This window comes from Macrobrachium nipponense, chromosome 2 (assembly GCF_015104395.2).
Source record: "Macrobrachium nipponense isolate FS-2020 chromosome 2, ASM1510439v2, whole genome shotgun sequence".
NCBI classification, from domain to species: Eukaryota; Metazoa; Arthropoda; class Malacostraca; order Decapoda; family Palaemonidae; genus Macrobrachium; species Macrobrachium nipponense.
The window spans coordinates 90,199,139-90,220,932 of record NC_087201.1 but is presented as its reverse complement, the minus strand read 5'-3'; the positions used below and the strand labels follow the sequence as shown (position 1 = coordinate 90,220,932).

The following is a 21,794-nucleotide window of genomic DNA, read 5'->3' as shown; positions in this document are numbered from 1 at the left end:
TTAAACTGTATCTGGACTTGTCCATAAACACACGCTAAGCAGATAAATTAAACTAGAAGGAAAAAAAAACACTGAAGAGAACCACAGTCAGCTCTTAGTGAAATCCCTATAGCCTTCACAAAACAGGCGCAAGTGAATGAATGCTTTCTCGTGGAATTTTCCATCGCGACAAATTCATGAGCTGCAAAAAATAAGATCAGTGGAAAAAAAGCAATACACATGACAGTCCCTATGACTGTGATAGGAAATTTCCACGGGAAGATGGACATATCACTGGGATAAGATCTGGCAAGATAAGTAAGGGGGAATGATCAAAGTATATATAGTCTTAAAATGCCATATATTTGGATATAAGCAAGAGGAATGTATTGGTGATACTGAACGCTCAAATTACGTAAGTAAATGAAAGGCATTCTTAGCCAAAGTGCAAAAAACAACAAGACAAAATCACTTAATAAATACAAAGAAGAACTTGGAAGGATAAAAGTAAAACTAATCATGAAAAAGACAAAAAAAATAAAAATAAAAACTCCATGAACGTACTGCTTTTTCAATATTCAGTCAGTAACTACATGGCCAAGTATGTAACAGATATGCCGTAGTACAGAAATACGAAGCGAAAACAGATAAAGAGCAAAGAGAGAAAAGTACAGAGAGGCCAAAGCCTGTATAAAGTGTTACGGCGCAAATGGACCAACTCAGGTCTGATTGGAGAACCTCTGAAATTAAACCTGAATGCTTACTATGATTATCCATAAATTAATAAATATGAACGACTTTGCTCAAGTCGACATGAATCCCACTTCATAATGAAACGTTCCAGAGAGGGAATCGTTCTCATTCAGAACGCGCTACAACGCAAGAAGCCTCTTCCATAAGAATACGATAAAGTTAAAGAATCATCTTTATTAAGAATAAGCTACAATGAAAAAATCCTCCTCCTTATGAATAGTACACTTAAAGAATCCGCTACAAAGCAAGAATCCTCCTCCTTAAGAACGTGATACAATGAAAGAATCCTCCTCAAGAATGCGATATAATTAAAGAATCCTCCTCCTTAAGAAAGCGAAACAATGAAAGAATCATCCTCTATAAGAATAAACTGAAAGTAAGGAATCATCCTCACTAAAAATGCACTACAGTGAGAGAATCACCATCACTGAGAATAAGCTACAATGAAATCTTCATCCTCATTATGAATCGTTACAATGACAGAATCATGCTAATTATTAAGAATAAAATACAATGGAAAAAAACATTAAAAATATCCTACAATGAAAGAATCCCCTTGACTAAGAATAAGCTACAAGTAAAGAATCATCCTCGTCACGAATATGTTACAACGACCGAGTCATCCTCATTAAGAATACAATACAACGAAAGAATTACTCTCACTAAGAATAAGCCACAAGGATAGAATCGTACATATTAAGAATATGATACAATGAAAGAATCATCCTCATTAAGAATAAACTGTAATGAAAGAAATTCCTCATTTAGAATAACTAAAATGAGTCATCAATATTTAGTATATGACACAATGAAAGAATCATCCTCATTAAGAACATGCTATAATGATAGTCATCCTCATGAAGAATATAGTGTAATGAATCACCCTCATTGAAAACTATATAACGAAAGAATCTTCTTCATCAAGAATATGATATAATGATAGAATCATTCTCATTAATAATAGTGTATTGAATCATCCTCATTAAAAGTTATAATGAAAGAATAATCTTCATTAAGAATATGGTATAATGATAGAATCATCCTCATTAATAATGTAGTAATAAATTAATCATTCTCATTTAAAGTTATAATGAAAGAATAATCTTCATCAAAAATAAGGTATAATGAAAGAATCATACAGGTCATAATTATGTCACAGAAGCCAAACAAAAATTGATCGTAATACTTGGCGGTTTCCTTTCTTCAACTTTTTGGATAATTTCGCTTAAAAGAAAAATAGAACCACATACTAATAACTTTGGCAATTCGAGTGATTATTTTCTATTATATAACAATTATACATATAAACAACAACAGAAATTATAGCCCCAATATCCTTTCTTCTCGCATTCCCGAAATCCGCCTAAGTACTTCTTTCGTCACGAAATGCGCTTTCACAAAAGCCAAGAGGAGATATTATTGCTCATAAGGAGAGACACAGAATGTGCCTGTATGTACGTGTGTATGTATATGTATATATTATAAACTAGTCCGTATCAATCCGCAGTAGTTAGCGAGCAGCAGACGCCAAACCTCAATCACCGCTTCCTGTTGATCCCCATCATAAGATGAGTGATAAGCGCAATCAACTTAAAGGAGTATGCAATTAGTCCGTAATCTATACAATGACAACCAGTGCATTTGGAAACACGACACCTGCAAGACGAGAGAGAGAGAGAGAGAGAGAGAGAGAGGAGAGAGAGAGAGAGAGAGAGAGAATGAATGGCCATTCCGATCCCCTGAGCAACCCATCTCCGAAAGACGGATGCTGGGAGAGGGAAAAAAATAGAGCTATTTCCTGTCCCTCGAGCTCCAGTCAAAACCTATACGGTGCGAACAGCGTTTTCTCGCTATCGAAACGTTTTCCTCTAACTTAAGTGTTATACAAAATCTTGGCAAAACAAAATCTTGGCAAAACAAAAATAAAATCAATTAATAATGAATAAGCGACTCGCGTACTTTCCTAGAACACGAAAATGCGAAGCTCTGGGTTAAGACCGTCGAACATATTGAATGAAACTGTACAAGGCAACTGTCATTTTTACGACGATTCGATAGAACACAAAGAAGCCTGGGAACCTGTTGTTTCCCGTCGCTTGACTCATCTTCAGATGCACAGTCTACGCGCATGCGCCCGCGGGGGGGAGGGGGGGGGGGGGGGGGAGGGGGGGGGAATAGACGCCACACAAACCAACCTGAGACTTTTGGTCTCTTATCACAAAATGACATCATTGGCTAATCATGTGCCGGAAACACAAGCCATTCCAAAAACGCAAAGGGTAAATAGAAAGTTATCATATTTTATGAAGTTATTTTAAAGAAGTGTGCATTCACGTGGGCAAACCTCCGGCCATTAAGGAAAAAATCAATAAATAGTTACACCGTTTGATTTTACTTTTCAAGAGATATAAATAAAAGAATTTTATACCTGTGTACGTATAAAGTAAAGCATTCAATATACTTTTTTTTATTTCCACGTCAGCACTTAATAATGGAAACTATGCCGTGCTACGATGAATAGTATATCTGCAAATTTTATAAATATATATACATATATGACAAAAACTACCATATATACAGGTTAATTACACGAGAGCTTTTCTGTTCTTAGGTTATTCCTTGGGGAGAAAATATTCAATAAAAAATAGAATAAAAACTAGGGCAATACAATATCTTAAAATTAGTTGCATCCCAGTGTAGTGAGGATTACCTCGTCGAAACCCTCCCGTTTTGACGCTATACATTTTGACCAGGATTTTGACAGAGCATGAATAGTCGTGCCTAGCCCAACGCCACTCTCTCTCTCTCTCTCTCTCTCTCTCTCTCTCTCTCTCTCTCTCTCTCTCCATAAGGTCCACAAAGGCATACTGGGTTCTACGAAACCCGCCCTTTCGAGAATCTAACACAGGTCCTTCAGTTTGTGAACAGAGAGAGAGAGAGAGAGAGAGAGAGAGAGAAGAGAGAGAGAGAGAGAGAGAGAGAGAACTTTATGTGTGTGTGAAACTGAATACTTACCGTTCACATTTGAAGTTCACTCGGCCTTAAGCTTCGAATTTCCACTGAAAGAGCCATGCAAAACTTTCACTCAGCTGTCAAGTGTGACTTAAACAATGACTGAGAATGAAAACAAGCATCTCCTGACAGACAGCCCCGAAACCTGCTGTGAATATTTATAAATACTCTAGTTCCGCTGCACGTCGCGTCACATGCTAATGTCTGGTTGTCAAAACATCTGCAGCGCCTAAGGGAAATCTGGAAGAAATTTCAACCCCTCTACAGATCAGGTCTCATGCGGATGCATCAGTCCCATTCTAAAGGACCATAAAATCACTCTTTACACACAAAAAACCATATATTTCGACTGGCAATACTTCAATCTTGATCAATGGTGAATGTGGACAGCATTATTACTGAAAGTATCTGTCAATGTTTTGAACATGAAATCAGCTCTAAATTTCATATCCTTCAACCAACGTTTACACACGCATACGCACACAATATTATATATATATATATATATATATATATATATATATATAGTATCTATATATACATATCATATATACATACACACACACACTCCTATATATATATATAAATATATATAATAAAAATATTAGATATACACACACACATACATACATACACAACACCACCTTCCATCCCACCTTATAACATCTAAATAAATAACAATCCCCTCTTTACTAAAAGCTCAAGTTAAAAGCCCCTAATGAACTGCTCCACAGAACAAATGTATTTGTAAGAAAACATTATATTTTCCATAAAATTCACGACTTGCCTACTAATTATTCATCATTTTCTGGAGTCAAAGGAATATGCCATTAGTTACATTACTCAGTCTTTGCTGAATTTGGCAACGTGCACGCATGTATGAGTGGATGTGTATGTATACATTACATGCATATATATATACTATATATTAGTATATATATTTATTTTATTACTATATATATATATATATATATATATACATTTACATACATATATATATATAATAATATATATATATATAATATAATATATACACACACACACACCACACACATATATATATATATATATATTATATATATATATATATATAATAATTATATATATATAATATAATATTATATATAATAATATAAATAATATATATTATATTATAATTAATATAATATATATTATAATATTATAATATACACATAGCGCACTGGAATGCCGACATTAAAACCGCCTTTAAGTTCTGAACGAGTGGCTCGGTAGCCAAGAATTCGCACTGACTAACAAACAAGCAGCCCGATGATGCTTCCCTGAGCGAATACTCTTATGCGTCAATGGTTCTTGAAGCGCAAACATCACCAGGGGAAAATCCCTACTCTGTCTGGGCTATTACATTTGGCTTTGGTTTTTCTTAAGGGAATTCAATTCTGATTCGGCATTCTAAAGGACGAAAACAACTGTGATAGTTGTATATCTCTCTTTCCTAAAATCATATCTATTTAAGGAAGTACGTCACGTCTTCTTTTCTTCTCCTAGTCCCAGTTCCATCGGCCACGCTCCAGCAGGAAATTCACCACTTGGGCATTTCCTCGTTCCTGCCGATTTATTATCCTAGATCTAGAGTGTATACCTAATAACTCATCTCTTCTCTTTCCATTTCCCTTTACCCCCTGTGACTTCTACTGAATTAAAACCATCTTCTTTGGACTAGTTCCATAATAGGGTTAATTTTCTGAATATAATAATAATAATAATAATAGTAGTAGTAGTAGTAAAATACATGTTTCAATACAGACAACATACAAAACCATCACGTTTGAAGTGACTGATTGATCCTAGCAAATTATAGTAACAGACGAACACAGCAGCGACGGATGACAGGACACAACAGACGGATTGTTAACCAGTGACCAGTCCCAAATCCCAATAACAAAGGTATTTCCTTTTCACGATGAAAGCGGCCGATTTATCAACGACGCAAACCACCGATTACTGGCGGCATTGATCGTGGCAGTGACAATTTACTACGGTGAGAATAATCGCTGAGCTTATACAAAGGAAAACCCGTAACACGAGGCAAGCCGATGTTGGGGTTCAAAAGTCGACTTACTCACTTGACCCATCTTCGTTTTCAATCATTAACGCTTGACAAGCCATTGACATTATTCCGCACACGATCTACAAAAGCAGTATAGTCAATCTCTACACCAGTAGAACTACAATCATTTTTATCGAAAGGCAAATGAGATAACGCTGCCAAATAAAATGATACTCAACTACACTCAACTTTTGAGTTTAACACCGGCAAACTTAAAATAAAAAATTACAATTTTGTCATTAGAAACTGCAAGAAGCCAAAATTAGCAAGCGGAATTCTGCAAATTCAGAAGAACCTCCCAAGACCCAGTGAGCAGTGTTCGATTCAGACACAAAGCAAACTAGAGAAAACAAGGGAGAGGTTGTCTTAGCACTTTAAATAACTGACACATTGAGGGTGATCACGGCAAAGATAAGACAGGGATAACAACGTCTGACTTTCATATTATTATTATTAATATTAATATATTATTCAAAAGATGAAACCTATTCATGTGGCACAAGCCCACCAAAGGGGCCACTGACCTGTTCCAGCTCCCAAAGAACAGGGTGTTCATTCGAAAGAAGTAACAGAAGGTAACGGGAAATACAGAAATGGGAGATCAAACAACGTCAACTGTCACCAATTCGTTCTCTACAAAGGCAAGATCACGGTTTATGCAAAGGTGCCAAACTACCGCCCAAAATATCTTCTCTTTCACGAGATATACTCTGTTGGAAGTAATGACCCATCATTACTCGCTATGCGTTGTAGGCACCACTGGACACAGTGTGTGTTATGTGATGGAAAGACTCGATTTAAAAGTAACTGGGCATTACTAATAAAGGTATCAAGTGAATACTTTCAATAAACTCAAGCCGAATAAAAGAAACGTGACCAAGCTCACTTAAAACTAATAAAGTATTATTACGAGAGAGAGAGAGAGAGAGAGAGATTACTGCTACCAATCTCCAACTAATATTAGCTTATCATCACCACTTTCCAAGTATTAGGAAGCACCAAGTCTGCGGACCAAAGCTCATATTGACCGACCTGGAGGAGGGGAGGAGGAGCTGGCTATCGTCAAATTACGGAGGTGATGATGGGCGTCTCTCCATCCCGAGTTCTTTTTATATATAAATAAACATACTCTTTCCTCCACGCCTAACACGGCGCCCCCTCCCGTCGAAGGAGAGAGAACCCATAACGAAAACAATTTATGAATAGCAAGTGCTTCTTCGAGGTTCTCTGCCTTCTTGGGGTTTCGCTTTGATGGAAATATTCGTTGCTTCTTATCTGCGATCGAAAAAATAAAAAATCTAACGATTGACAGCTCTATCAACTTCACGGTAATAGACCATTTTTCCATCCCTGATTCTTTTAGATGGCACCGATATGAAGTATCTGCTAGAGGGGGGGTTTCTTCCTGAAGCTAAAGTTTCTTATACCTCATATTCTGGTATAAATACACTAAGAGTCTTGAAACTTATTCAGACTCAAAACATCCAGAAACAATGTTCGGTTATCATTTATTAAATGTAGGGCAGAGAACAATGGAAATATAAAAAATGAAAATAATGTATTTATTATCTAGCGAACCTTTAAAAATGAAAATATTAAAGAAAAGCTTTAGACTCCAATAAATTAAGCCTAACTTCGGAATACTCTAAAACCTTCCTCTTTCCCCATTTGATAAAACCTACATAGTCTTTTCAACGGTATGTGCAATGCCCAATTGTTGACATCTATTCTTTTATCTTTCTTTCTTTTCTGTTTTAGCCCTGGGCAGGATATGGCCTCTCATGTCAGTTCATTGCCTGACTCAGTCATGAAGGGCGCGAACACAAACTCGCATAATGCAACCTGCAAGAAGATCCTAACCAGAACTAAAGATATGAGAGAGAGAGAGAGAGAGAGAGAGAGAGAGAGAGAGAGAGAGAGAGAGAGAGAGACTGGCACGATGCTGAAGGGATCTCAAACTTGAGGCACCATTTGCAATACCTTCCTAGTTAACATGACCACACTGTTGCTGTACCACAAGTCACTGCTTGTTCAGTCGTTTCGAGTTCACATAACTCTCTCTCTCTCTCTCTCTCTCTCTCTCTCTCTCTCTCTCGAACAGACTTGGACATACACCATCGCAAAAGGACCTTGAAAACATGTGATGGAATACACATATCAACAAGTATGATAAAAAAAAAAGTTTGCAGAAACCGGAAGTCACATAATGACAACAGATAAAACGAGTTGGAACTCCCGGAAATTACTTGCCGTTTCATTCTACGTTGTCCTCACATCGTCATGAGAGAGAGAGAGAGAGAGAGACCAAAATTGTTCCAACTCAACCGGGGCGTCACGCCCTTCTGTGAAATGGTGTCAACTCTCGACTTCCGAACCGAATACGAGTTCCTAGATTGAGTTTGCACTTCGCCCTGTTTTGCTGATCGCGGTATAATCAACAGCATCACATCACCTCTTGGTTCACGTGGATTCGGAATCAAAAACTCACGTGACTTAATTTCAAATCAGTTCCCCGAATGAGAGGTGGCGGCTGAAATGGAACAACAGTCTGGCTACAAAAGGTTGAGACTCAAAGGCGATCAGCACCTCTGCCATACTTTCTTGATCCTGTTCAAACTTTTAAGAAAAACGGTAATAATTTGGTAGATTTGGCATTTTCGCTTACTCGGGGAGTAAGCCTACAACATACTTTGATGTTGTTGTTGGGTGGAAGAAAGGTCTGACAAAGTCTGAAAAAGGTGTTTCGCGTTGAATTAAAGATACAGGAATTTCAGGATAGGATATTTGATTTATTTATTAGAATGAAAATGTACAAAAATGAATAATGTACAGATTAAACAGTGCAGAAAGATTATTTCTAATAAAATATATCGTATTTTAAAAGTTTTCTTAGGTGAAACAATGTGCTATCTGTCCGTATATTTTAGCATATTTTCATTTTTTTGATGTACTGAATTTAGAGACTATATTTCTGTCCAATTATTTGGTTTTCACTTAGACCTGAGAATATATGAACGTGTTTCATTTGTGTGTTTTCTATTTGATCCTTGTTAGTACGAGTAGTACTGATTATGAATATTCATTACGAAGACTACTTCACGTCAAGTTAGGCATATAATGTTTGCAACATAAGCGTCAGCGGAAAATCTTGCGCACGTCCGGAGTAAGCTGGAGGCCGGATCACGCTTCTTTTTCTTTTCTTTTTTTCTTTTTTGAGTGGCGCTGCAGTTTATTTCCTCCTCCATTGCAAAAGCAAAAAAAGATGAAAACATTATGTTTGGACCTTGATGTACTACATACAGCCCAAGACAAAATTCTGTAAGATAAAGGTCTCAAGGTTAACGTAGCGAACATCTGACACCTACTCTACAAGAGCTAGACCCTCGTTGGACGAGTGGGTTACGTGCTCGCCTATCGATTCGGTAGTCGCGAGTTCGATTCTCCGCTCTGCAAAATTTATTTTTGGTGATTAGTAATTAATTTCTTGATATAATGTGGTTCGGATCCCATAAGCTGTAGGTCTCGTTGCTAGGTAACCAATTGGTTCCTAGCCACGTATAAATATCTAATCCTTAGGGCCAACCCTAGGAGAGCTGTTAACCAGCTCAGTGGTCTGATTAAACTAAGATATACTTAACTCTACAAGGACTGTGGTGGAAGCGAGAGGCAAAGGACTCCCGAGTTTAAGATAAGGCGATGGTAAATTTAGAACTATGCCACCCTTGATTGCGAGGCTATGAGAGAGAGAGAGAGAGAGAGAGAGAGAGAGAGAGAGAGAGAGAGAGAGAGAGAGAGAATCTCCTATGAATGATCTCATTCCAATAGGGTGCGGATTTCCTTATCGAGGTCCACCCGTTTTTTCGTTTTTATGAGAAAAAAAACTCTTGTCTCTCTCTCTAGCTGCAGCCCACAACTGTCAAATAACACCCGAGTGCATATTTGACTTCTTAGGTCAGCAAACTGGATTCTATGAGACGCGTCCATTCGTCCCTCCTCGTCCGTTTCGAGAATCGAACATAGGTCGTCTAGTCGTGAACTAAAAATGCGCTACCATCAATATCTCAGAGAGAGAGAGAGAGAGAGAGAGAGAGAGAGAGAGAGAGAGAGAGAGAGAGAGAGAGAGAACTATCACACTTTCCATAATAAAATATGGTATTCATCAGTGAAGAAATTTTCAACTCAAATTATTGTTTTTAGTATAGTTCAAAAAGAAATATGTTCGCCTTACAACTCACTGAGGTTTTTACCTAAACAAAAATACGTGAAAAATGGAATATGAATAAATATTACGAAAAAAAAAAACAACGCTGTAAGTGGAAGTAAGGGGGTCAAAGTCAAAGCCGGATAAAAAAAAAATTTGCAGCTGCGATCACCTATTTACTGCACCTTTGAGGTTGGCCGGAAGTTGCACACCTTGAGGCACGTGGCGGGTTAACTGAGAGAGAGAGAGAGAGAGAGAGAGAGAAAGAAACATTGTAAAGGGAGATATTGGAAGGGAGGGAGGAAAGCAAAGTGGGGGGAATGATAAATGGGTTATAGTTTGTAAGAAGAGATGGAGAGAAAATGCCATGGAGGGGGGGGAAGAAAATAAGAGAGAGAGAGAGAGAGAGAGAGAGAGAGAGAGAGAGAGAGAGAGAGAGAGAGAGAGAGAGAGAATGGAAAAATAATAAATAATTAAAAATACTCCAAGTTCAACCGAGAAAATGGTATATACTAAAAATCTGTTCAGAATATAAAATCACTAAACACGAAAAATTACTCTCACAAAGATTCAATCTTCAATTTCCCAAGATGTTGACCACAAACCACACAAGAAACGCCCCCCCCCCCCTATTTTTTATATCTAGGAATAGCAAATACATCTGTTCTCTTAGGACCTAAAAATAGCAGTTCGACTCGGAACCCCAAAAATAAAGCAATAAGAAACCTAAGATTTTCCTCTCTGGATTCTCTTCAAGAAAATCAATCACACTTGACATCAAACTTTTAATTCTTACAATTGCACATTTACAATGTTGGTGCGCATGACATAATGGGTGTGGTAAACGAAATAACAGAAACTGGAAAAAATATATGATACTCTATCTGTTTCCTTCTTTAACTGCAAAAATACATTGTGTATTAGTTTGCTCATGAAAGCCTTTCCCCAATTGGTACTCGTCATCTCTCGCACACTACGAAAGAATGACAATACACAAAATACGTAACCATATTTTCATGAAACAAATGCAATAGTATTAGTACTAAACAACTGTATGGTTCTTAATAATTCATCATAAACTATCAATTATACCTGGGGAATCAAACGATATATCTATAATTAAACCAAAGACCAAACTTCATTATTAAACTGGGCGTAGTGTACTTTTAGAGAGAGAGAGAGAGAGAGAGAGAGAGAGAGAGAGAGAGAGAGAGAGAGACGACGACGACGACGACGACGCCACTTACCAACGGAGATGTTGTGGAGAGGTGAGGAAGAGGACGAGGAGAAGGAGAATGCTTCAGCGTATCCAGGTGGTCCGGGCGAGAGAGGAGTCCTCGGGGAATGGAGGGGTTTGTGGGGGGACGGAGTTGGAGCGGAGACCGTTGGTGCTGAAGCCGCCGCCGCCGCTAGCAGAGGAGGAGGGCGATGCCCACGACCTCCGCCCGACAGACGGAGCTTCGTACTGACGTGTTCGTGGGACACCAAGTGCTTGGTGCTTTGGGAGTGGGGCAGGAGGTGTTTGCTGCTGTAGGCGTGCGGCAGATGTTTGGCACTTTGCGAGTGGGTCAGCAACTGTCTGGGACTCTGGACGTGGGGCACGAGGTGTCTCGTGCTATGGGCGTGAGGCAGCAGAGGTCGGGTGCTATTGGCGCTGCTCGAGGTGTCCCTGCTCAGATCCCTGGAGGAGATGCTTGGGTCGCGGTAGTTGGCGGGAGGCAAGAAAGGCGCCGACCTCCAGGGCTGAAGACTCGCCGGGGAACGCGGTGAGATCGGGCCAATGTGACCCGCTGACAACCACGGTCCTCCTCGGTGGTAGTGCGGGCGTCGGGCAGAGTGGGCGTGATGGAGGGTCGTTAGAATGTGATTGACGCGGTTCTGTCTAGCCAGGGAGTCTAAGGAAGCTGCATCCGGATGGAAGGCCCGGTGGATGGCTGGATGGCGCGGAGGGCGAGGAGGAGACGTCCGGTGGTGGTGGTGATGATGATGGTCCAAATGCTGCTGCTGCTGCTGCTGCTGCCGCGAGTGGTGGGCGTACGGGTGCAGCTGTGGGTGGTGAAGGTGGTGGTGGAACTGTGGGTGGTGTGGGGTAGGACTGAGGGAGGCGCGCCCCCCTGGAAGAGACTCCAGATAGTCAGGCCCTGAATAGAGGCTATCGTCACGGCGATACACCACCTCGTAGCGGTAGTGCTGGCGACGACCACCCCGACGCCCACTACACCACCCACACACTCGCCAAGACACCATCACGCCACGCCCGCCCCATACTCGTCCTTCCCGACGCCGCCGTCGTCGTCGTCGCCGCCGCCGCCGCCGCCGTCTACGCCCACTCCAACGCCCTCACTGCACGCCAAAAACGCCGGTTTCCTCCTCCGAGCTGGTACCAACGGGAACTCCCACTGCCTCCTCGGGCCGCCGCCGCCACCGCCGCTGCCGCAGCCTTTCGTGTCCCTGTGAGCACTCGACGGAAAAGACAGGCTTCTGATCCTACAAACCCGGAGGAGCCAAGGGGTTCCTCGGAGGCTCTGGCATCCTTCCTCGTATGGATTACATACCCCTGTGGGACAGGGACATCCTCGGGGCCGGGTCAGGAAAATTCGTGCATGAATACGCGAACACTTCGCTCTCCTTCTTTTCAATCTCTCCCTCTCTCTCTTTCTCTCCCCTGCTTCTGTTGTCTTCAACAAAGGCTCTCCCCGAATTTTCCTCCGAGAAAAACGAAGAGAGTCCAATCATTCAAGTCGATCAGTTCGATATGTACACTCAAGGCCACGAGACCCTGAAACCTGGGCTTTTCAGTCCACAGACAGTCAGAGTGCACTATAATCCTGTAACAAGAAAGATAAATAAACACAAACACTTGGTTTAGCATACGCCAGACATTAGAACGCGGTCGCGGTACCGAGTGAAGCTGTGGGGTTAGTTAGGACCTACAAAATGAGACCCAAACTGCAATAGAGCAAGCAGAAAGCAGGGACAGGTGGGCCAGTAAGGACCAGGAGGAGGAACGCGATTACAATGCCTAAAGTAGATCAAATTACACACCCATGAACCAAATCTGGTCTCTCTCTCCCTCTCAAATTACAAGCAGGAACTCTCTCTCTCTCTCTCTCTCTCTCTCTCTCTCTCTCTCTCTCTCTCTCTCTCTCTCTCTCTCTCTCTCTCTCTCTCTCCTTACAATAAAACCACAAATTTTCTGATGCACTTTCTCTTCCTAAAAAAACTAGTATTGGACATAGCATAACCAGTACAAAATTCAGCGACAGTTTTGAAACCAAATCCAAAAGTAGGAAAGCGCTCACTTTCTTCCTTATGTCACAGGCGCTAAGATAACAGAGCCAAAGAAGGAGAGGTGCCGGCGTTAGTAACGATGGGGAGCAATAGAGGCCCTCCTGTTAATCTTAAGGGACCGTCAAACGTGGGGGTGTGGCCAGAATCTGGTGTATGTCTATGAGCAGAGGAATGTTAAGGGGGATGTTCAGAGAGAGAGAGAGAGAGAGAGAGAGAGAGAGAGAGAGAGAGAGAGAGAGAGAGAGAGAGATGAATTTGAGAAGAAAATACATCATCATTCTTAACTTGATTTTTTGGGTGGAAAAAAAAAAAAAAAAAAAAAAAAAAACAAAAAAAAAAAAAAAAAAAAAAAAAAAAAAAAAACAGAAAATATCTGAAACTACATGAGAGACCTTGCAACCCAACCACGGTTCTTTGACACTATCTTTGCTGGCACGGGCTCTTGCTCTTCAGCAGCGTGTAATATTACCTTTACCGCAGGCGCACAAACTAACACTTATTTCGGATAAAGTGCCAACACACATATCTTCGGAACTGAACCGACAAAAATGGGTGAGGGACCTCTAATACATTCGAGTAAGACCAGAATCCCCACCTCCTACGTTCGTGATATACAAACACGTCCAGACCGGAGAGAGAGAGAGAGAGAGAGAGAGAGAGAGAGAGAGAGAGAGAGAGAGAGAGAGAGAGAGGCGAGTTATAAATTATGTCATCGGGAGCGATGCATGTGTGCCGTTACCTACATCAAACCAAGTTGAATCCGTTTCTGACGCCAAAGGCTTCTTATTCCCAAACCTCATCTATCAGAGGGGAAGCCAGCTAACGGCTCTACCCTTTGGGAAGCTCAATACTTTTGCAAAACGCGAATACGATATTTGACACGAGGGCTGAAATCGGTTTATGCAAAATCATGGGATTATTTAATGAATCTTAAAGTACTACAAATCCATCCAAAAACTTCGCAGTGAAAAGCAAAGGACTGTCAAAGATTCCCAAGGGTGAATTTTCTAAAGGATTTGGTCTCAATTGAATCAGTAAGGCTGCTGGCAAATTCACACACGAGACAATAATACATTTGAGGCAATAAAGTCAAACGAAATGCCATTTGCTAAAGAGACGTCTCCCTGTTCAGTGTCAACAAAAGAAACCCTTTCAGACATCAAAACAGGTTACTGGAAATAAAATAAGAAATAATAATTTCGTCATGCAATGAGGGGAGTGTCAACTTTTCTTTCATGAAAAACGTTCAATTACTTTAAAGTGAAGAGCTGCCTATTCACTTGTAATTTTCGGTTTATTGTTTCATTTTCAATAACTGATCTCTTACTCTCTATTTCCCATGACCTGTTACTTCTTGAAAATGAACTCCATCTTCTTGGAAGCTGGAATTTCAAGTCAGTGACCCCTGCGGCCTTGTTCCTACAAATAGGGTTCATCTTATGTGTAATATAATAATAATAATAATTAGTTCTATAATGTTTAAAGTGTGCTAACATGAGGATACCCGGAAGGGATTATTCGACACAATGCACAGAACTAGACGTGCACTACTTTACAGCAACCCCCCCCCCCACCAATACCCCAGCCGTAACACAGCAATTAATCTCGCGTTATCATATTGAGCTAATCGGATCCCACATTCCTAAGGTTTCCCGGTGAGTGCCACATACAATAAAATGATGCTTACTAACAGAACTTTTCTCCTTTTTTTATTTCATCAAGGAGAACATTATAATTAACGATAAAAATTGAAATTCCCTGAACTTTTCCAAAGCTCAGACACCTCACAGAGACCTGAATTAGAATGCCTTCAAGCAAACACACATACATACACACACACACGCACACATTCAAAGGAGGGTCTGTCAGCTGATGTCAGAAGAATGTTTAAGGCCCACTCATCTTCTACCAATCAACATTCAAACATTGACATCCTCCACGTAGATCAAGGCAGCATAATGAATGACGGGGTCAGACAGGTAAGTCACTGAATGCCGAGTCACTACCGTTAGAATAAGAATGACGATAATGACTCTCATGAATGAAGGCAAAAATCAGGTTTTTGAGATTTTTAGGTAAAGTATTTTTTATGATAAAAGTTTCACTGTTTTACGTCGTCTTGCTTGTTTTATGTTTTAAGTAAAATCTTACTGTTTTGTATTTTAAGTAAATTCTTACTGTTTTAAGTCATGTTTTATTGTTTTAAGTAAAGTATTGTTTGAAGTAAGGTCACTGTTATGTTTTGTCGCCATTCCTTTCTGCCTGAGACACGAGCACACTTGGGCCTGACGAGCAGAGAGCGCAGAGCACCACCAATGGCAACCAAGTGCGAAGAGCTGCGGTTTGCGCCTAGAAAACGAACGACTGAGGGGATAAAACACTCATGGGAAACAATACCAGTTGGCTCCCACAAGAACCAAGGCCATCATCATCATCCATCCCTTTCGGCCACACGCTGAAACACAAACACCTACGGGCCCCATTCATTTCTTCGCATTCTTTCCATGAAGGTCACCCATCCATCCATCCTTCGCAGGGTAATCTACCTCTCATCCTCTTCTAATAATCCCAAGTTTGAGTCCAAACTCAACATCCCCGTAAACGTCATTCAATGGTCACTGACATTTTATAGCAGAACCTTTTTTCTCTGAATGTTTCTGACTCGTCTGAGAAGTGTCGCTCTTGGCGTGCATTCACCCTCGCCATCGCAACCACAACTATTAAGAGGTAAAGAAAATAAAGCCACAAGCAACTGGCAGCACCACAAAATTGACTGGGAAATGAAGGACAGGCACAGATGCATAAGTAAAATGTCGTGAATAAAGAAGGCTGGTAAAGAGCACTTTGATAAGAACAAAAGATGTCCAGTCTATCAGAAAATGAGTCGCCTGCTGTTCGACGCTCAAATTAACGAGAAATCCTTCCACTTCTGAACAAAACGTTCAACTAAACCAAACGACCACAGATGTATTTGTTTCCAGATTATCCTGCATGTAGGTTCAACAAGCAGGTGTTTGTGGGTCCTAACTTTGCACCAACACACGAGTGTGGGGGGGGGCACCCTGCGTCACTTCTTCGAGGATAACTTCCCTCCAAAACCGAATTTCGCGACCTCCGACGGGGCCACAACACAGCACTGCACTCTTTCCACACTCCAACGCCTGGCCAACAAGCACACACAATCGCACACGGAAGAAGGACGCCGCACTTCATTTATGTGAACACAGGTAAAGGGAGAAAGGTTTACATGCACCACAGCACAATGATCCAGTGTGGAGGCTTGGTGTACACTGCCTGCCGCCGCCTACCTCACTCACACTCAACACCGCCCCGGGCCACACAACCAACAAGTTCTCATCAAACGACTCGCTCTCATACACAAATAAACACACCTGCATCGGCCTCATACATACACGGAGAAGGTAACCCACTGTTTATTGTTTCGGCCCCAGTGTGAACGCCTTTCCGAAAAAGTCAAGAATTTAATGGGTGAAAGACAACGAGACTACGTTACGGGCATCATCAGTCTCAGGGCATAGAAGACGGGGAGAGAGAGAGAGAAGATGAGAAGAGAGAGATGCAGAGAGGAGAGAGAGAGAGAGAGAGAAGTAGCGTAGTAGTTGTGCCCAGGCGCGGAGGTATGCGGGCCCGCGGGGCGGCAAACGGGCCTGGCCTCCCTCCCCAACACTGGCGGACGCACGAACTTCCTCCTCCCTTTCCCCCGTGGGTAACGCCTACAACAGGACCATTCCTCTGCTCCTTCTGCAAAGGCTTCGCAGCAAACTGCGTATTTCCTCCACCCTACGACAACGTTTCATCAAGCGGCTGCTGTCGTCATCGCAGGAACTATTGCTAGATAAGTAGCTCGTGGGGCATAGTCAGTCAGTCAGTCGATCGGTCGGACTGTCGGATGCTGGGCACAAGGAGGAGGAGGAGGAGGAGGAGGAGAAAGAGGCTGAGGAGGAGGAGGAGGAGGAGCGTCGTCGGCTTGGCGTTCTTGTGCGTACAGCCCCTCTCGCTCTCCTACACCAAACCTCCTCCATCACCCCCTCCCTCCCAACACCGAGGGAACCAGGACCCAACCATCATCTTCTTCTTCTTCCTCTTCCTTTTCTTCTTCTCCTCCTTCTTCCCTCTACCTGCCTGCCTCCGCGCATACCAAACGCTCACCTTAATCCACAGATTCCCAAAACAACTCGGGAAGACAAGAAAAAAAAGGAAGAAAAAGACGCCACTTAACACCCCAGTACACCAGCAACTGAACCTCATACGCCACAAAGGACAGTAAGGTCCTCTTTCCTTCTAACAAAAACCCTATGGAGCATTTTCAGGTGATAGCTGACCAACCTCATCCACTCACAGTGAGGGAGAAACGGGTGACAGCGAAGGGTCCTGGGGGAGGGGTAGGGAGGGAATGAGGGCGACGAGGTACTGGTGGTAGTGTCCAGTGGGGGGGGGAGACGGTTGACCGAGTGAGTACGGAGTGGGCCAAGCTATTCTGAACCTTACATATGAAAAAACTATATAAATAAAAACAATAAAAACCATCTTTAATCACAGCAAAAGCAGGCAGGGGATGATATACAACTTGGGAAATTCAAACGATTTCCAGATCGTTCGCCAATCCAGTCAATTTTCAACTTTTGAATTCCAAACTCAACGCCCAGGAGGCACTGCCGCGGTTAAGCTGACGCTAATTAGCGTCCTTTGGCTTTGGAGGGACAGGACAGGGCAGGACTGAAGAAAGATGAACTGGCTGGAGGGATCCAGGAAAGAAAGAAAGGCACAGAGTTGCCTTTATTAGGTACTAACCATTCAAATGCTACACTTCTTAAGAATAGGGCCAGAGTCAATAATAATAATAAAAATAATAATAATAAGGAGGACGCAGGATGTAACCCGGAATCCCACACTATAAATACCACCCAGTCGAATTGGGGGAGAGAGAGAGAGAGAAATATTTATATATATATATATATATATATATATATATATATATATATATATATATATAATATATATATATATATATATAATATATATAATATAATATAATAATAATAATAATAACTTAAAGTTAAGATGTGTCCACACATTTAGAAATATTTGTACACACACATAACTGCGGATTTGCTTCTCCATATTAAGATTCATGCCACTATGACTACTTCTAAATAAAAAATAATCAGATTATTATCATTATTTGGTCTCAAGTGGGGTTAAAATACAAGATACATTCGGCATGAAATACATTGTAAATCAGATTACTGATCGCAAACACTGTAAGTTAATCTCGCAAAAATTGGAATAGTATGCATAACATATATACATACGGAAACAACATCGTCTTTATATACATTAACCTCAGAAAATAACTACATATTTTAAAAAGGCTTTATACAATAGGTAGGGCGTTCATCCTATTATTATTATTATTATTATTATTATTATTATTATTATTATTAGTGAAGAAATCCATGATGGTTTGATTTATAATAAATATTGAAAATATATATTTACTTATACCATTCATAGATGAACCCTATTCATAAAGGAACAAGCCCCCAACAGGGGCTATTGACTTGACATTCAGGCTTCCAAAGATGATAATGTTCATTTGACAGCAGCAACAAAAGGTAATCATGAATACACAAAGAAGTAGGAAACAAAAAAATAAATGGACAAATGAATAAATAAATGGATAATAATTTAAGTAAATTATTAAAATACAAAGAGAATTGTAATGGTAGCTCAAACCATGATCGATTTAAAAAGAGAACTGCCTTTATAACCATAAACGAATATTTTGAAATCCTCATGGAAGGATTCAATCTCAGAACAACAAGTTTCCGTTAAATCATTTCAAAAGTAAAAAATATAAAAAATCAGTCTAACTTTCTGCATTAATACATGAAATAAATAAATATTCGAAAGACAAAACAAACTTTTCATAAAGCGAGATAAAATATGAGGAGGCGAGGCAGTGAATATCACAACTAACTTTCCTCAGCTCTTGACAAGATTTTACAAATCAACAATACAAAGTAGAAATATGAAAGAAAGTATCCAGCGAATGTCATGCCCCTGTCGTACGAAAGTCGTGTGGTATGATTGACATGACCAAGAATGGTGGAAAAAAGACCAATGACATGACATGCCGTGTCCTCGTGGCTAAGTGACGTTAACCTCTTTCTGAGGTGTCGGGTTTGGGTTCGAATCCTTTCGAATATGTTCAAACTTTCTGCAACTGATTCTTCACTTGGATCTAAGGCTTTGCGGTGACAAGCGTATCCAATAGCTGTGAAAAATCGATAACTTGAGTGGTCATTGTGGCAATTACAAATATTTATAACTGGTAAAAAAAAACCTGACCGGTAGATTCTACAATCTAAGTGCATTCATTTGTTTACGAATAAAATCTTGAAAATTATACGTAACAAAGCTAAACTAAATTCAATACTGAACTTCTCGAGAAACGAAAGCACCAAACCGTCTCAATGTTAATTAAAATTACAGCATTATCCGAGATGCAAAAGAGGATTAACTACTATTTTTATTCCATATTAGTATCAGGTGATACAAATTTCAATGGAAATAACTCAGGTTAATCGTAACAATAACGAAACGTGGAGAGAGAGAGAGAGAGAGAGAGAGAGAGAGAGAGAGAGAGAGAGAGAGAGAGAGAGAGGATAATGGGAGGGAATCTATGGAGACAAGTGGCCTCTTATGAAGACCCTGTGGTATAGGATAGGACAACAGGAGAAAGAAAAGGAGGAAGCCTTCCTGCCTTCAAGTCCAGGGACGACAACAAAAGGTGTTGGGGGGAACGCCAAAGGAGTCGTCAAGGGGAGGGAGGAGACACTTCTCTTTTTTTCGTAATAATGAGGAACGTTCTTAATCCAGAACTCCTTCTTCCCCTCTCACCCCAGGTGTCGATATTCAGATGAGATGAGAAGGTTCAGTACCAAACCTGTTACTCTGACGACGTATTTTCAATTCCATATCATTAATTTCTTTGAAATGTGAAGGTCACTCACACGCATACATATATACATATACGTATAAAAGGCATACAAGTAAAGGTATGTAAGCGCTAGCACTGTAGGCTACAATTCCCTCGCCAAAGTTCCATAGGCCTAACCAAATGAGACCAACAGGCTTCTTAATTATCTTTTAAGGACGAAAGTTTCGTTAAAAATTCTTAATCAGAAAAAAACATGAGAGGCTTCGCGTCCTGTCTACAAAATTTCCTTAAGAATGCCATTTTCTGAGCTCAAAAGTAGATATGCCTAAGACAATGGTCGGTAATGTCAAAAACGTAGAGAAATTGCCGCAAGAGCTATGCAAATATCTCTCTGACAATTTTCGTTCGAAAACTGAATGTTTTACGACACCCTTAACCATTTCCGCGTTATGTCATGTATTTTTATTCATTTCCTATAGACAGCTGCAGTATAATCAGCAAACAAAATGGCGTCTGTGATTGAGACATGTCCTAAACAAAGAGCAGTGATAGAATTCCTTTTGGCGGGAAAAGACCATCGTAAATGTTCACAGGCGCTCACAGAATGTCTACAGAGAGCTGGCAGTGGATAAAAGCACTGTGAATCATTGGGCGAAGAGTCTATCATCAGACGAAGAAGGACGACAAGGAAATCAGTCTGATCTCCTGCGTCACATCTGGCGGCAGACATCTCTGAAGCGTGCAATGGTGGACACTTATTTCGAGGTGATTGGGGAATCACAATCAAATAACTCCCTGCTCAACTTGACATCTCTGTCGGTAGTGCAGACTCAATTGTCCAGGACTTAGGTTAATCAGCACGTTCCACCATTGCAGGCGTCACAGCTGTGTGCGGCCTGCCAGGACGCGGAGATCAAACAGAATTCGTGTCCTTCTGATGATGATAGACACTTCGTTGTTGCAGATTTAACTGGCCTTATCCCAGCACGGGCTCTTGCTCCTAGAGCAGCCCGTCATAAAAGACACTTCCCCAATGATTCTCAGTGTTTTATCCATTGCCAAGTCTTTGCAGACATTCTGCAAACATCGGTGAATATTTGTCATGGTTTCTTTTTCCGCCAAAATGAATTCCATCACTGGTCTTTGTATGGAACGTACCTCAAGGCACATAACCAGTTTTGATAACTAACTGTACTGCAGCCGTCTGTGGGAAATTAAAGAAAATGCATCACATAATGCGGGAATGGTTAAAGATGTCATACAAAATTTCATATTGACCGAGAAAAAATTATTTTGCATTAATTATTGAATTCCCCTATTATTTACAAGAAAAACCGCGACATTCCCTGTGCGAGTGATATGTATATTACACACACACACACACACTCACTATCTGACTCACACTGAGAACGAACCTCAATCTCCCAAGTGACAAGCCAAGGTGGTACGTCAGTCGCTACCGCCTTGGCCTATCACCACGGGAAGCAGGTTTGTTCTTGGTATGA

At 40.8% G+C, this 21,794-nt stretch overlaps 1 protein-coding gene across 4 annotated transcripts in view; it reads right to left on the bottom strand.

Annotated features, from left to right (window-relative positions):
* Positions 1-21,794, bottom strand: part of LOC135220771 (uncharacterized) — a 657,141-nt gene that overhangs the window by 134,351 nt on the left and 500,996 nt on the right. Inside the window, exons 1-2 of one of the 4 annotated variants that reach the window (XM_064258236.1) lie at positions 16,573-16,644; positions 11,282-12,862 (exon numbers count right to left, since the gene is read on the bottom strand). The exons of the other annotated variants lie outside the window; for them this stretch is intronic. Coding sequence (XP_064114306.1) covers positions 11,282-12,281 — 1,000 coding nt within the window. The 5' untranslated portion in view covers positions 12,282-12,862; positions 16,573-16,644. Of the gene's footprint in view, positions 1-11,281; positions 12,863-16,572; positions 16,645-21,794 lie in introns of those variants that run through there. 4 annotated transcript variants of the gene reach the window in all.